Raw genomic sequence first — 15,789 nt, 5'->3', positions numbered from 1 at the left:
ATATCCACTGCCACCCCTGCATCCAATGATTTAGTGACCTGGTCGTAAAAGGCCACCAGGTTGGTCTGACAGGACCTGCCGCTGATGAACCCGTGCTGGTTGCCCCTGAGCATGCCGTTCCCTGCTGGCCCCTCCTGGATGTGTGCCAGAATAATTTTCTCGAACAGCTTGCCCAGGATCGAGGTAAGGCTGACTGGCCTGTAGTTCCCCGGGTCCTCTTTCCTCCCGCCTTTGAAGATGGGAACCATGTTGGCCCTCTTCCAGTCCTCCGGCACCTCTCCAGAGCACCACGAGTGTTCATAAAGCCGCGCCAGGGGACTTGCAATGACCCCAGCCAGTTCCTTCAGGACTCTAGGGTGAAGATCATCCGGGCCGGCTGACTTAATGATGATGCAGATGACAGCGGGCTCCACAGGACCCCCAGGTCCTGCCCCACATAGCTAAACCCTGGCCCTCCCACTCCCCAGTGACCTACCTGCTGTTTCAGGTCCCAGGTTGACCCGGTGTGGCCACTTTCCCCTTCCCTTGCTCTCGCACCACCTCCCCGCAGCCCCCCCTTCCGCAAAGCCACAATCGCAGCCCCTAATCGGATGATCCCCGTGGAGAATCAGCTGCATATTTCAGCCAAACAGCCACAAACCCCAGCAACAGGCCATAGGCACCCTCAGAGAAACAGGCTTGCTCAGTTATCTGAGCCTGCGCCGTGACAATTTATCTGATTGAACAGGAACCGCAGCACAGATTTGCTGCTCTCGGGGAGGTAAAATCTGAGCAGGTAGGGAAAGCAATTGCAATCAGTAACTGAGAGGCAGTTTTAATCATTCAAGCCAGCACAGCCAGAGAGACAGAGGTCATGCCTAAATCATGGCCAGGCTGGGCTTGTCTGTGGCTTTCATGTGAAAAAGGATCTGAGCAGCTCCTAGCTGGATTTATTGCTGCCGGTGATGAAACCTTATCTCGGCCTTTGAAGCTTCCAGGATTTTTCCCCTTATACAGTCTCCCCTTCCCCAGGGTGTCTTTGGGACGCTCATCCTCTAACCACAGGTCTTGCAGCCCTGGTCTGTGGCCTGAACCTCAGCAGCCAGGAGTCACAGGCCGTTTCCCCCCCCAAAGCATTCGAGTCACGTACTACCCACTTCCCCATGACACCCAGGTCGCTGCAATTCGGTCTGGACATCGTCCAGATTTCATGCCAGGCAACGATGAAACCAGCCTCAAACTCTTTGCCCAGCTCTCATCTATACAAGTGCTCGGTGGGAGCGTTTATACCAGACCGGACTTGCCACAGTTAAGTCTTGGCATCTATATGTGCGGCCCTCTTAGGTCGAGGGAAACTAATTAACTCCGCTATAGGTTAGTACTTGCAGCAGCATTATTTAGTGCACTGAAAGCATGTGTAGACACTGATGGGGCTGGCTGGGGCATGATGGTGCGTCAGCCATTCGTGAACCCTCTCCCTGAGGATGAGCCCTCTGCTTATGTGGAAACCAGCACACTATGGAGGAATTAGAATAAAATGAGCTGGGACAATACCCATTTCACAGGAACACACTGGAGAGGCAAGCCTGCTTGCTCAACGAAGAGGTTCGAAGAGGCAATCCATTGACTCGCTAATACTGTATTTAGAAAGTGCATTGGCTGAAGTGTGCAAACCGTCTCTTTGCCATGCACTTAACTGAGACACTGGCAAGCCAGCCCAAAAAGGTGCAGCAATAACTTGGGCTCTCCTAGATCCATGCATAAGGAAACCTGACCCCACTGCCTAGCTTTCCTAAATTAATCTCCAATTCCTTCTCCATACCCCATTGCAAATCCCATTAACAGCAAGGCTGTTTAGTACAACAGAGTCATCCAAACAGAACTGATTGCACCTACTGCTGGGATTCATCTGAACAGCCTGCTCGGCGGGGGCACAACGACACGCGTGTTTGCATAATGTGACGACAGCACGGCAAGAGCAGAACAGCACCGCCAGCCCCCGGATTTCCAGCAAGACCACCCCCCCGCTGCAGACTCCCAGATTAAACCAGGAATATGTGAAGTTATATCGATGCCCACAAATTCTGGCTGCAAGATGATAGATGCTAGAAAGAAAGAGTTTGAAGGTACGTGTAAACCAGGCAGCGTGGCAGCCGGGTGTGCATCAAAGATATTCAAATACAGTTATGAATGATTGTTAAAAAAAAAGTTTTACACCAAAAGTTTAGTCTCACTTGCCCTCTGAATGACTTCACAGATACGCACTGTGGATGTCCGGCTCAAGGTTAGTCCGTCGGGGTTCCCTGCATTTGTCCTTAGAGCAGATTTCCCCGATCTCACAGGCGATGCTTGCAACAAGTCTGCATGAAAACACAGGACAGTAACTTTGCAGACGATCCAGGCTCCATCCATCCAGAGGTTCATTCTATGAAGAACGCTCTCCTCAGAAAGGTCCCACAACATCTGGCCCCACGGTGTGCAATTCCTGGTGTGCACCACGTCACAGCTATGACAAGGCCCTGTGAGAAGTTCCTAAAGCTCCTCTTTCATTTCCAACAGACAAACCTGCAAGCTCTTGCACCAGTCATGCACCCCAGCCCCCGAACCATTTTTGTTACCTTCCACTGGACTCTCTCCAATGTGTCCACATCCTTTCTGTAGTGGGGAACCCACAGCTGGACACCGGACTCCAAATGTGGCCTCCCCAGTGCTGAATAGAGGGGAAGAATCACTGCCCTCGATTTGCTGGCAGTGCTCCTCCCGATGCAGCCTGGGATGCCGGTAGCCTTCTTGGCATGAGGGCGCACTGCTGGCCCCTGTTCAGCTCCTTGTTCATTGTCACCCCCAGGTCCTTTTCTGCAGAGCTGCTGCCCAGCCTGTCACCCCCAGCCTGCCCCAGTGCAAGGGATTGCTCCCTTCTCAGTGCAGGACTTTGCACTTGTCCTCATTGAACCTCAAGTTGAGTGAAAGAAAAGTGAAACGGGACCAGGAAAAGCTACAAACTTGGATCAGACTGAACAAGCCAACACTGAGGTGTATTTAAATGTTTTTATTTCAACTAATGCTTTGCCACCATATTACATCACTTTGAATAGCTCAGAATAGCAATATGATCTCAAAATATAGCAAACAGCTTGCCAAAGCAAGAGTATATTAATTCCTATGGATACAGCTCCTTCCTTCTTTGGTGACAACACTTTCCAGTATTTTTCTGCAAAAATAGTTTTCTGTTTCGGCATGGTTGCTGTTCAGTTTATTGAACCCTGCTGTTTGTAACATTTGCTTCTTCTCCTCGCAAAACTTGACCACAATGTTCTGTAGTTTTATATCCAACAGCATTTTAAATAAAAAAGTATAGTTTTCATGCAGACTTTGTAAAAATTATTTTCTAGGTGCACACAACTGAATCAAGATGCGTACGAAAAGGCATTCATTTCCATTCCCAGATGTCACGACACCAGCAAAATGACAACAGCTATTATTGTGAAAGGCTGAGTTTCATGGTAGTCTCAAATGTATTTTAAATGTGAAACCCTTTAAAAAAAGTAACCAGAGAAAAACTACTAGGCTTTATTTGTAACATAATCAAAATATTGTTAGATGTATAAAAAAAGCACCGTGTAAAGAGAATACTGCAGGAAGATTCAGATATATGTTTCAATTAACCTTTTAAGCCATGCTACTGGTTTGCAGCTAGTCCTGTAACTTTATAGTTACAAACGCAAGCAGAAGCTGAAACCCAGAACACACTTTGACCGCAATACAAATTAAACTGGCTGTCAGATAGAAAGCAAGATCTGTGTCTCTTAAGCTTCATGCCAACCCACCTTAGCAACCCTCAGAAGAAAAAACATGGAATATCTGAGAAACAGCACATCTGAAAACCCCAGAGCAGCATGCTAGGATGCTGGGCTGATATGAATGCATTTCTGTAAGCACTTGACAAGTCAAACTTTTACCCTGGGAAAAGAGCAAGTCTGTTGGGCTAAACTCCTCTCCCTGAGATTTTTGATAGCGTTCCCGTCTTGCAAAGCAAAACCGAAAGTCCTTTAAACTTCAACAGGTCTTAGGCCAACTGCATTTCAAGCTGGACACAGCGGATCTGCTAGTCTCGCACCTGGGATGGCAAGCTGGGCTTTTCTGCACGTGTCAATGATTTTATACCCTCTTCATTCCCCTGCCCATCAAGCACGCAAACACGGTCATGACCATCTTCGGTTTTACCTCCACCAGGTCCTCTGGGAGAGCATACACTCGGGCACCAATTCTCCTTGCCATTGACACCGCATACCTGTTTGCCATTCAAGAAAACAGACAGAGTCCAGGTGAGCATTTACAATCCTTTGCCCTTGAATACGACTAGCCTCACATCTTTCTGCCAGAGCGACTCCAATCACCACTAACAAACAGACGTAATTTGGGCTTCAAGATAGCTAAAACAAATGTGCTTCCCCCTACCTGAACAAGGTTTCAAGACACTGCACTGCTTTTTAAATAACTTCAGTCCAGGAAAATGTTGTATTTCTACGTATGATACTTAACACTTTGATTACAGGTCTTTCTACAGCTGATGAGAAAAATATAATACATGCTCTGCATTGTCTACTATGTATTTTAAAATCTGGTGAGATGGTAAAAATTATTCAATGCCTTCTGGAATTAATGTTTCCGAGTAGGTTTCCTCCCTGTTTGCTTTCTATGAATATTCAAGCAAACCTTAGCACTAGCAAGAAAGTTGCCTGAAAACTTCCTGCGAGTTACTATGATAGAGTCACCCCAGAGAGGAAGTTTCCAACATCCACTCTGTGCATTGCGCGACAAGCTTGCTTTGAAGCACCATGCTGAGGACACTGCTAAAGGACCCCTGGGCCCAGTCTTGAGTTCAGATTTCAAAACACCTGCTCCTGACCAAGTATTGCAGAGGTCAGAGATGAAGATAAAGAGGATCACATTGCTAAGCGCTATCTGAGCATTCCTGCTTTCCTCTCAAAAGCCTGGGAGGACCACAAACAAGCAACTCTTGCGAAGCTGGAGGGTGGTTAGGTTTGGGAGAGCAGACTGGCCTGGGAGCAGCAGAGATGCACAACATAGGAACAGTGATGCTCCAGCCTCAGGCTGGACAGACTTACTTTGCATTATTTTGTTTGTCATCTTCCGACAGGTTGCCAGTCTTTACAAGATCGTAGCTGATACAACCAGGCTGTATAGCATCAATTAAATCCACCACCGCCAAGCTTGTGCTGATAGTCTTGTCCTGGTAGGAGACATGGTAACATGCATTAAGGAATGGACGGATTTGCTCTGTTTCACATTCAATCCAGAGGCAGTGGAAGGTGCAATGAAAACCAGACCCTCCAAAAACACTGGTCTTGACCTTTCTAAGATGTACTGAATTATTATAAGGTTTTTGCCCCTTACTTTAGGCTGGGGGAAGGCTATTCCCCGAGCTACCATGCTGTGGCAAGGCTACGCAAGAACTGGGTTGCAGGAAACAAGAGCCCCACTCCCATCCCTCCAACATCGTTAAATGAAGTTGTCTAGGAAGAACGTGGGACTAGATGGTGAGTCCAGTTTCAAGTTATAACATAATACAGTTACGTTAATATGATATCGTCAGCACACAATCCCATCCAAAAACCACTCACGCTTTCTCTGCCTGGGAGCTAGTTAGGACTTTCCTCACCTGGGACTTCAAGGCTATTCCAGAACCTCACTCAGATGGCTGAGAACCCAATTTCCAGGTTAGTGTTTATTCATGCATGATTTATAACCCTCTGGCCCTGTGTCAACACTGTCCTTTAGTTTACACAGTGGTTCATGGAGTACAGATGTATGCAGCTGGAGTGCAGATGTTTGCCTGCAGTGCCAGGCAAAGGAAATGCCTATCGCCCCACTCCCATCGCAAAAAGGAGTCTCGTACCTTAAAGCTCTGGATGGAAGTCGACTTGCCAGCTTCCTTTAAGGTCCTGTTCACCCAGTTTACAATGATGTCATCATTTGCTTTTTGACCGTCGCCGAGATCCTCGAGCACATTCAATGTGTATCTGGGACCCAGTGAGAGACCATTACTTACAAGCGAGGAGCAGACAGGGCCCTCGCAAGGTCCTGGTTACAACTGAGTCCAGACTTCAGCACTTAGGTAGGATAAAAGGGACCCTACCAGGAGACCAGGGCATCTCTAGCAGCCTCCGCTCTAAAACATCCTAACCAGGCAGCAAATGAATGTCTAACAAGAGACACGTCACTAGGAAGTTACAGAAGTTGGTACAACCAATACTCAGCGAACCCCTTAACCTACACAGTACAAAATTGCATCAGTTCAGTCCCTTGTTAAACTGCGCACTTGCCATCAGCTCTGATGACCGTGGCTCACGAGTGATTTCAGAGGGATAATGCATCTAAAGCTTTGCATGATTTAAAAGTCAAATAGACATAAAGCTTAATGTTATTTTAAAAAGTAGTCACTTCCTTTTGTCTCTACAGTTCAACCTCAGCTTATCATTTAGAGAGAGTTAAAAGGCACTGGTTAGAAGAACTGTTGCCATTACAAAATATTTTTTATAAAATATAAAAAATGTTTTATAATGGCAACAGTTCTTCTGACCAATGTCTTTTAACTCACTGTTAAAAGATTTATAAAATATAAAAATCTTTCCTATTTTCATAAATTCACTAAAATTGGGATCCCCCGTTAACATGAAAGTTTCTTTCCTTCTACCCACAAGAGTATAAAGAGGCAAAAAGGAATTTCCAAAGGTGCAATAATCCAGTAAGCCCTTCATTTAGATTTGTTTCTAAAACACAAGAAACTGTTTAAATATGCCTAGTTTTTGGCTCTCCATACATGGACTAGCCACTACAGAGGGACAGAAAAGCCATGTGGTAGCACGGGATTCACCAAGCCACACTTGTGACATTAGCAGTGCAGAGTTGTTTCAGATCCGCTTTACCTTCTCATCAGCTGCCAGACAAGTGCAAGGGTCAGCGTTGGGTTCCCGTCATTCAGGTCCTGTCCACCAATGCCAACCAGAGAAAATTTGGCTGGATGCTTCCCCAAGTCTACTGCATAGTTACAGTTTTCTAGCTACACCCACAGGGAGAGAAGTTGAACAAAAATCATGCACCAGAACAATAACAAGACCCCCAATATACAGAGAAGTTTCCCCATTTTGCATTAACTGTATTTCTAGCTAACGGCTTATTTTTCTTACCTTCTTCATGTTTGCCCCGAGCTTGGGGTACGGAGGCTTGTTCACTTTATTCCAGTCAACAGGCACTTTGATCTTCTCATATAACTGCAATATTACCAATGCATCTTGGAGGTCGCTAAAAAAGGGATAGTGCCGGTTAGCCCTGGTGTTCTTTGGTGCACCTTCCCCCTGAGTAGGTTTCCAAAGCACAAGCCAGCAATACAACTACCACGAATGGAGAAAGACTGAACACTTTCTCCCCTGCTTCAAAAGGGGAAAGTTGTGCCATTAAGTTAAATGCAGATTTCAGAGTACCCCGAGGATAACCAACGCCCGGTCAGTGATTTGGCAATCTTGCTGGAGTGCTCCCAATTTATTAGTCCATCGCTAGAAAAGGAAATTAACCAAGCTCCCTGGTCCCCAAACACACCAACAAGAAGCAGCCTAGGTGGAGATACCCCTTGCTAAATCAATGGCAGCATCTAAAAACTGAGGTTGTGCTTTATTAAAAGCCAACTGCTCCTTCAAGAGCCCACCGGCCTGACACCTACCCATAAAGGTGATTTACGTGGGGGTTCACGCCGAGAGAGTTCATCCAGTTACGGAAGGTCCTTTCCTCGCGCGTCTCTCCTGAAAGGACAGAAAGAGACAATGGATTTAGATGCACACGTAACCCCATATAAAAGTAGAGGTTTGGGGCCATTTTTAAGGCTAGCTACATAATATCCTATACTGGCTAAAGCCAGCTGGTGATTACGTACACACTTCATTGCTTTAAGAACAATGTTTGTCCTGATGCCATCCACCAGACTCAACAGGACAGGGGATAGGCAGCTTATTTTTAGGGTGAAAAACAGGTTTTATTTTTTTCCTTCCATGACTTTTAACAAGGAACTTGCAGAGCTACTCATATGCGGTGTTTGAATGTGCGCGGAAAGGATCCATGGTGCATTATGGAAGTAGTTCAGTCTCCAGCTGGGTGTGATTTAGGCACCGGATGCAAAAGACACAGCACAGGCAGCAAGCAGCAGTAAGGAAGCCAGGCACTAAGTTTCTCATCTCAAGGGGCTGTCCCTGACTCACTGCTGCGCCCCTGGGCAAGCATCTCGGTGCCCGCATGAAACCCTGTGCACAAGAAACGCTGCAGCTCCAACTTCTCAGTGCTGCGGTAGGGGTTGATTCATAGGGGGGCTGCAAAGAGGATGGAGTTGGGCTGGTCTCAGGGGGCAGACGACAGGACAAGGAGCAATGGGCTCAAGCTGCAGCAAGGGACGTTGAGGTTGGATATTAGGAAAACCTCTCTCACAAGGATGGTGGTGAAGCCGTGGAACAAGCTCCCCAGAGAGGTGGTGGCATCTCCATCCTTGGAGATTTTGAAGACTCGGGTAGACAAAGTCTTGGCTGGGATGATGTAGTTGGGGCTGGTCCAGCTTGGAGTAGGGGCCTGGATAGATGTGACTCCTGAGCTCCCTTCAACCCTCATTTTCCACGATTCTGTGGTGTAAATGTTGTCATGCAACATCCCCCCCTTTAACACCGCAGCAGAAGAGAAGGTCTTGTTACCTTCCAGGAGAGTCCAGTCGATGTCCTGGTTCTCGGGCTTGGTGAGCGCTGGGTACTTGTTAAACAAGTTTGCCACGAAGGCCAAGTTCAGTTTGGGATTCCCACTGACCACGTCGGCAGGAGTCACAAACTGTCTGCAGCCCAACCTGTCGGCCTGCTGAAGCATGTACTCTGCCCTCTTCAAGTCGTCCTTCTCCTGTGGGAATCAACACGCCTGGATCAGAGCCGGCCTTTGGGCGTAGTCGTGGGTACCACTCAACGATGCCCAAAGGCACAACTCCACTGGATTGCACGAGGCATTTAGAAAGCAGAGCAGATATGCAGAAAGCAATGGAGAAATGCCGTGTTAATTCAGGTCACCATAGGGACTATGTTGGTTGCAATGTGCTTTCTCTAATTTCCGTCTTGTGCAAAGCCCCAAGTGGTGCTTTTTAAATAGGGTCATTAAAATGCATAATTCAGCATGCTGACAAAGAACTGGAGCCATGAATTTATTTGCGCATGTTTGCTTTGTTCATGTTGAAACATGCTGGCATTTAACTGCAGGTCCAAAGCATGGGTTCCCACCAACGCATTCTCAGACACGGATACCCCCGGCATCTTGACAGTCTAGGGGCTGAAGGCAAACTGTCCACGCCCGGCCGGTTTCTAGAATAAGGGTATAAAAGGCTGAATACTTACACTGAAACCTGACATGTTGATATCAATCTGTGGCTCTCCTTCTTTCTGCCCTTTTGGTGCAATTTGGTTGAGAAGATGGAAATAAGCTCTGGAGTCCTGAAATCCATGAAACAGAGCGTCAGCTTCATCTCAGACAGGGGCAAAGCCACAGCAGCTGCACTTTGCAGCCTCCTCTTAATCAAGGCACCGGGCATAGCTACTGTATGTACCTTGACTGAATTACTGAAGTCAATGAGCTGGACAGATAAGAAAAAGAGCAACAGAAAAGCACCACAGCAGAAATCCAGGAGGCATGAGGGGAAAGAGAAAGAAAGTTAGCAACATTCGAGTCAGATTTAATAGCATTTAATCTGCAAAAGAACGGGCACAGTTTTAATTCTTCACACCCCACAGATTGCTACAAGGAAATCAGCAAGTATAAAAAGGCCTTGATCTTTAACTGCCAGCAGAAACCCAAGGTGCTATAATCACACCAGCCTCCGGAGCAGCTTCTTACCCATGGCAGCTACTGTGCTGTCAATATTTTGATTATACAGGGTTTTCTCGCTGCTTCATGTTAATACAATGCAGATATTTTTCCTTAAAGCTGATAAAATCGAGCATTTTAAACTACTGTGGAAAATTTGGAGACACAGGAGAAGAGCTCATAGCCTTGCATCCAGTCGTAATTGTGAAGGAAATGCAACATCTGGGCTTGTTTTTTCTTGTAAAAGCTGAAGTCCATCCCTTTGTGCAGCTGTGAAGAGCCCCACAATACACTGCACCATCGTGAAGACTGGACTTTATTGAAGACCTACATTTCCTCAGTTCCAACACACTACATTTTGGGTAAATATTAGCCGGCAACACAACTTCCATTCAGCTGGAGTGCTCTCCCATACAGATGCGACCAAAACATTTCCAAAGACAATGTCCCCCTTTTTTGGATGACCTCTGGTCCATCGCCTCCTTTACAAGCTCTTGTAAATAGCTTCTGAAAGAAAACTGTCTTGAGCTTGTGTGTGCTTGCCATGTGAAAGCAAGCAAGATGCATACAGCAGTAAAAAAAACCCAAGGGCTTTTGAACTAGTCAGTCTGTCTTGCAAAGACTGAAGTGTCCAAAACAGACCCCTGAGGCTTATCACTGGACAACTGGGTGCAAGCAGGCACTATACGAGTGCAAGCCTCCATGTACATGGATGTTACATCACTGCTGTACAGAGCTGGATCATCTCATGCTGAAGCACTACATCCCTGATCTTGCAAGCATGCGTGTGCATGCTTCACCTCGCTATTCGTGTGTCCTCATTGAAAAAAACCAGTGGCTCTGCTTTAGGCAGTGAAGCAGCACACGCCTGTTTGCAGACTCAGGTCCTAACTCATTAACAAAGCAGCAAATATTTCTGAGGGAATTAAACATCACTTTGTCCATTCACAACCACGTCATGCTGGTGCGTAGCTCAGACGTCTCAGCGACTCCTGAGAGAAGCAGGCGGCTCTCATGTACCTTGATGTCTGAACTGAAGTTATTGATTTTGTGCCACCCAGCATTTTCCAAATGGAAATTGGCCCATCTCAAGAGCAGCTCTTCTGGTGACAGCTTCATAAGATCCTCCAGAGTTTCACCATCACGAAGCAAGGCAGCCAAAGCTGGAAGAAAAAACACAAGGACACTCATAGATACAGGACAGCATTCTTTAAGAGACGACATCTTCCACATTATAATTAAATTTGGTAGGAAGTAGCTTCAACATTTTTGGAAGACTAAGACTTTGATCACATCAAAAAAAAAATTTTCTGCCATTTCCAACTCAGACAAAAACCACCTTGGTTTGTCCCAGTAAAAGTAACAAATGCTTAAGTGGAAAAAGTTCTGTAAAAAAGTTTTGGTCGGGGGTGTGAGTGGAGTTTTTCCATGGCTGGGAGGCTGTAATTATTTAGTGCATGCATTTCAATTTGAGGGGGAAAAAAAGGATACAAGTAATTTCACATATCTTTGGCTGAAGTAAATGACCACGGCTCGAAACAAGCGTTGTCTGGAAGGCCACTGCTAACGCTTATCAGGTTGTGAACGGGCCAGGTCTAGCTCCAACACCGCCGTGTCAGTAGCAGTGGGGAAAGGGAAAATGCAACATCAGAAATGTTTCCAACACAGCTCTTTTGATGACCATTACCAATTTGTTGATGCTGCAGCTTTCTACCAAGATACACTGGTTTTAGCTCAATGGTCATCAGGAAGATGCATTGACTCCAGGACATGGTTAAACAACCATGGCAGGCGAGCCAAGGCCCAATCATCAGGGAACTCACCTGGGATATGAGAGACCCAGGCACCAAACCCTGCCCTGCTGTGAAATGTTGGGGACAGGTGCCAACCCAGGGCTCCCCAACCCAGACAAGTGCCCAGGCAACCCTGCTGCTCACTCAGAGAGACCTCTCTTTTTCAGTGAGTTTTCCAGAAAGTCTAGTTTGTTTCAGTGAAGGAACAAGTGAAAAAATAAAAAATAAACAAACAGGTTTCTCAGAAGGTCAAGTCCCTGCTTTACTCAAGCTCTGATTGGGGCTGGCAGGATGCATCTTTTTCTCTGAAACTCTGACCAAACAGCTCTGATTAAATGCATCCAAGAAAATTCAAGTTCAGTACTGTACAGTGTGTCTATTTTGGGTGGGTTTCTCAAAAACCAAAAACACCTGAAAAAGTCAGTTATCAACTGGAACCTGAAAGATGCATTGTAAATATACATATAATTTAATTTAAATATATACATTTAAAATGCATCTTTTAGATTCCAGTCGAAAACTGAGTTTTCCAGGTTTTTTGGTTTGTAATAGATTAGATTTAGATAGATAGATGCACACACATCTTGCTGATCAGTTTTTTTTTTTATATATATATACACACACACACACACACACACGCAAACATATAAATATACACACATATATACACATACATACACATACATGCACACATACACATATACACACGTATGTATGTATGTATGTATGTATGTATGTATGTATGTATACACACACACACACACACGTGCAAATAGACACACATATATAGATATCTAGATATCTCTCTCTATCTACATCTCTATAGGCCTATAGAGCTATATCTATATCTAGAGAGAGCTATCTTTAGAGCTGCTACAGGCCCATACCTATATATCTGTCTATCTATCTATGGGGCGTGGGGGGTTTACAAAAGGACAGATTCTGACCAGCCCCAGCATCACATGTTGGTTCAGTGCAGGTTTTGAACACATCTACTTACATTCAGGAAAGCATCTACTGCTTTCTGACTATTAGGGGTTTCCCCAGTTGAGAAATCATCTGTCTGCACCTGGAAGCTTGCTTTGGGATCAGTTTATTTGCAGAAGTCGAGGAGACGCCCACCCAGGACAGGAAACCCTTGCTGTTACTGCAAGCATCAAATGCACGCCTGGCCTGTTCACAATGACAACAGCACCGTTAGGGAAGAGCGCAGGGGAACTTGGCCCAATGGACAGAGGCAGTTTCCAGGCCAGACCGATCAGTGAGGTGAGGAGGAAGAAAAGGGCTCGGAGAATATAGCACGGATCATCCATTCAGGCCAAGGTGTGCGGCTTTCATACGTCTCACTCATTCTCCTCTCCTCCCCTGCCCTGCCCTCCCAACAGGACAGGAGCGAAGGTAAATCATCCTTTGCAGTCGGGGTTACCTTCATTTCTGCTGAGCTCGATGTCAGCGAACAAGCCAATCTTTATGATCTGCCAGAGGAGTCCCAGAACCAGATGCGGTTTCCCTTCCCTCAAATCCTCTGCTCCAATATTGACAACGTGACACCCGATGGCGGAGGCAGAATTCAACGCCAAGTTCAAGTTTTCCTGTAAACAATACGGCTCCGTGAGACGGGCTTTGCATTTCATTCGGGGCAGGCAGCTGCGGGACTTGCCTCCCCTGTTAAGGAATGAAAACTTTGTCTTATGGCAAAATTCGGATGCATTAAACTCCAGCTTGATTTCTTTTAAAACGAGCTGTCTCTGAAACAGGACTAAATTAATATGAACAGAATAAGACCCACGGGTTTCATTTCAGCTTCTAGTATTTGGTTTCAGCCTGAGTCGCATCTAGTGGCATTAACAAGATTAAAACAGAAAATAAAATGGAAATCTTTGTTTATAAGCATATACAGAATATTGCTCAATACATGGCAGCTGCATACAGTACATGTATGTGTAATATTAGCAATTTAAAGACGGCATTTTCCAATACATGATTATTTCCATGCATGCTCTCAGACCTCCTTTTGATATGAGAATTAACCTGAGGATGGATTTGTTACAGTATTTCAGTTTTAATATAGCCTGCCAAAGAGACCTTTAGCAGAATTGAGAAATTCCTTTCATCCTTATGAATATTTACAGAACATTACCCTCTACTAAGATTTCCATCTACTACGCACTACAACATTGCCTTTAATTATTAAAAATAATAATAATTTAAACTCATCTCTGCTCTGAAGCAAGGTTTTGAATTAATCAACAGAGCACGCCCAGGAATTATTTTTCCACAAGTCTTGCATGAGCTAAACTTTATTTAGACATAATGAAAATCTTATACCTGGATGATGAATGGTGTGAGTTTTTTCTTGTTGATTGTTCGTTCATCAATTGTGTCCGGAACAGAAAGGTTGATCATTTTGCTGATAAAGAAAAGAAATATTCAAAACACCTTTAAAGCATTTTATCTCAACACAAGTCCTGGCAGGTATCTGCCACAGCAAAGTGCTCTTTTACAAAAAAAGTGCTATTCAAAGTGGTTTAAAATATGAGGTTTAATATTTGTGCCATCAAGGATGTATTTGTAACCAAGCATTCAGTCTGATGAATCTTTAAACACGTTTGCAGCCACCACTGGTCTCTTGGTCACTGGAGTAAAAACTCATGACTTATTCATGCAGCACCAGCAACGACTTATTGTCCTGCTCGCAGCTGCTGTAAATTCCAGGGAAAAGACCTGTTTGCTTCCAGTAGTTTGCATTTTCACAGACTTATCAACATACTTTAGCTTCTTTTCTACTTTGGAGAACTCATAAAAGCAGCAGAGTCTCCCAATGCCTGAAGAAGGGCGTCTGTGCCCGAAAGCTCGCAAAGAACTTTTTTCAACTATTTAGACGGTCTAATAAAAAATATTACATCTACCCAAAGAACATGTAACTCAGGCCCCTGGCACACAGTCATGTAACAGCACAATGGGATCAGATCCAACCCCAACAATCATGCACCACACACACATGGCAAGGCACATGATTTTGGGATCGGGAATCGGATGCAGATGGCACCATTGCTACTTTAGCTTCATCAAGGGCACAGGTTCAATCGCCGGTTGGACAAGATGACTTCTTGGGGTCCCTTCCAGTCCTACTTCTCTATGAACCTATGAGGAGGGATTTGATAGCAGCCTTCACCTCTCTGCAGGGGGGCTGCAACGAGGATGGAGCTGGACTGGTCTCAGTGGGGTCAGACGACAGGGAAAGGAGCAATGGACTCAAGCTGCAGCAAGGGAAGTTGAGGTTGAATATTAAGACAAACTTTCTCCCTAGGAGGGTAGTGAAGCATTGGGACAGGTTACCCAGAGAGGTGGGGGAGTCTCCGTCCTTGGAGGTTTTGAAGCCCTGGGTAGACAAAGCCTTGGCTGGGATGATGTAGTTGGGGCTGGTCCTACTTGGAGCAGGGGGTTGGACTAGATGTGACCTCCTGAGCTCCTTTCAACCCTCAATGCCTGTGATTCTTTGATTTGCCAGTGCAGGGGAGTCTGAGCTCTCCCCTGCAACAGCAAGTTGAAAGCCAGGCACCCAGAGCCCAGCTGAAGCTAAGAGGTCCCAGGGCTGGGACCCAAAACCAGCAAATTTCTGGTCCCAGCCCCGGGGCTGCATGGGAGTCTTGAGCTGGCTCTGGTTACCAAGCCACACATTCAAAATCAGACATGATGAAATTTACCCACTTCTTTGCCTCCATTTTCCTGAGCAGGGACCGGGTCACCCCCCGCACCAACCCCCCTCAGGCCCCAGGGGAGGCGCACCCAGGCCAAGGGTCAGGGAGGATCTAGTCAGGGAACGTCTAGAGGGACTGGACGTGTTCAAATCAGCTGGTCCAGACGATCTCCACCCCCGAGTGCTGAGGGAATTGGCTGCGGTCATTGTGGGACCCCTGGCACAGCTGTACGAGCACTCGTGGTGATCTGGTGTGGTGCCAGAGGACTGGAAGAGGGCCAGCGTGGTTCCCATCTTCAAAAAAGAGAGGAAGGAGGACCCGGAAAACTATAGGCCAGTTAGTCTTACCTCGATCCTGAGGAAGCTTTTTGAGAGAATTATCCTGGCGCATGTCCACAAGGGGCCAGGGGGGAGATC

The 15,789-nt window shown here is 46.0% G+C and overlaps 1 protein-coding gene across 1 annotated transcript in view; it reads right to left on the bottom strand.

The window, feature by feature from the left end:
* Positions 1–3,013: 3,013 nt before the first annotated feature.
* PLS3 (plastin 3) overlaps positions 3,014–15,789 on the bottom strand; it is a 42,700-nt gene continuing 29,924 nt past the window's right edge. Inside the window, exons 7-17 of the mRNA XM_019521262.1 lie at positions 14,001–14,082; positions 13,099–13,264; positions 10,900–11,042; positions 9,414–9,509; positions 8,733–8,928; positions 7,721–7,799; positions 7,191–7,305; positions 6,930–7,063; positions 5,900–6,023; positions 5,109–5,233; positions 3,014–4,270 (exon numbers count right to left, since the gene is read on the bottom strand). Coding sequence (XP_019376807.1) covers positions 4,138–4,270; positions 5,109–5,233; positions 5,900–6,023; positions 6,930–7,063; positions 7,191–7,305; positions 7,721–7,799; positions 8,733–8,928; positions 9,414–9,509; positions 10,900–11,042; positions 13,099–13,264; positions 14,001–14,082 — 1,393 coding nt within the window. The 3' untranslated portion in view covers positions 3,014–4,137. The remainder of the gene's footprint in view (positions 4,271–5,108; positions 5,234–5,899; positions 6,024–6,929; positions 7,064–7,190; positions 7,306–7,720; positions 7,800–8,732; positions 8,929–9,413; positions 9,510–10,899; positions 11,043–13,098; positions 13,265–14,000; positions 14,083–15,789) is intronic.

This window comes from Gavialis gangeticus, unplaced genomic scaffold (assembly GCF_001723915.1).
Source record: "Gavialis gangeticus isolate Ggan-Ray unplaced genomic scaffold, GavGan_comp1, whole genome shotgun sequence".
Taxonomy (NCBI): Eukaryota; Metazoa; Chordata; order Crocodylia; family Gavialidae; genus Gavialis; species Gavialis gangeticus.
Note: the sequence above shows the minus strand (reverse complement) of the source record. Positions and strands in the feature narration are given on the sequence as shown.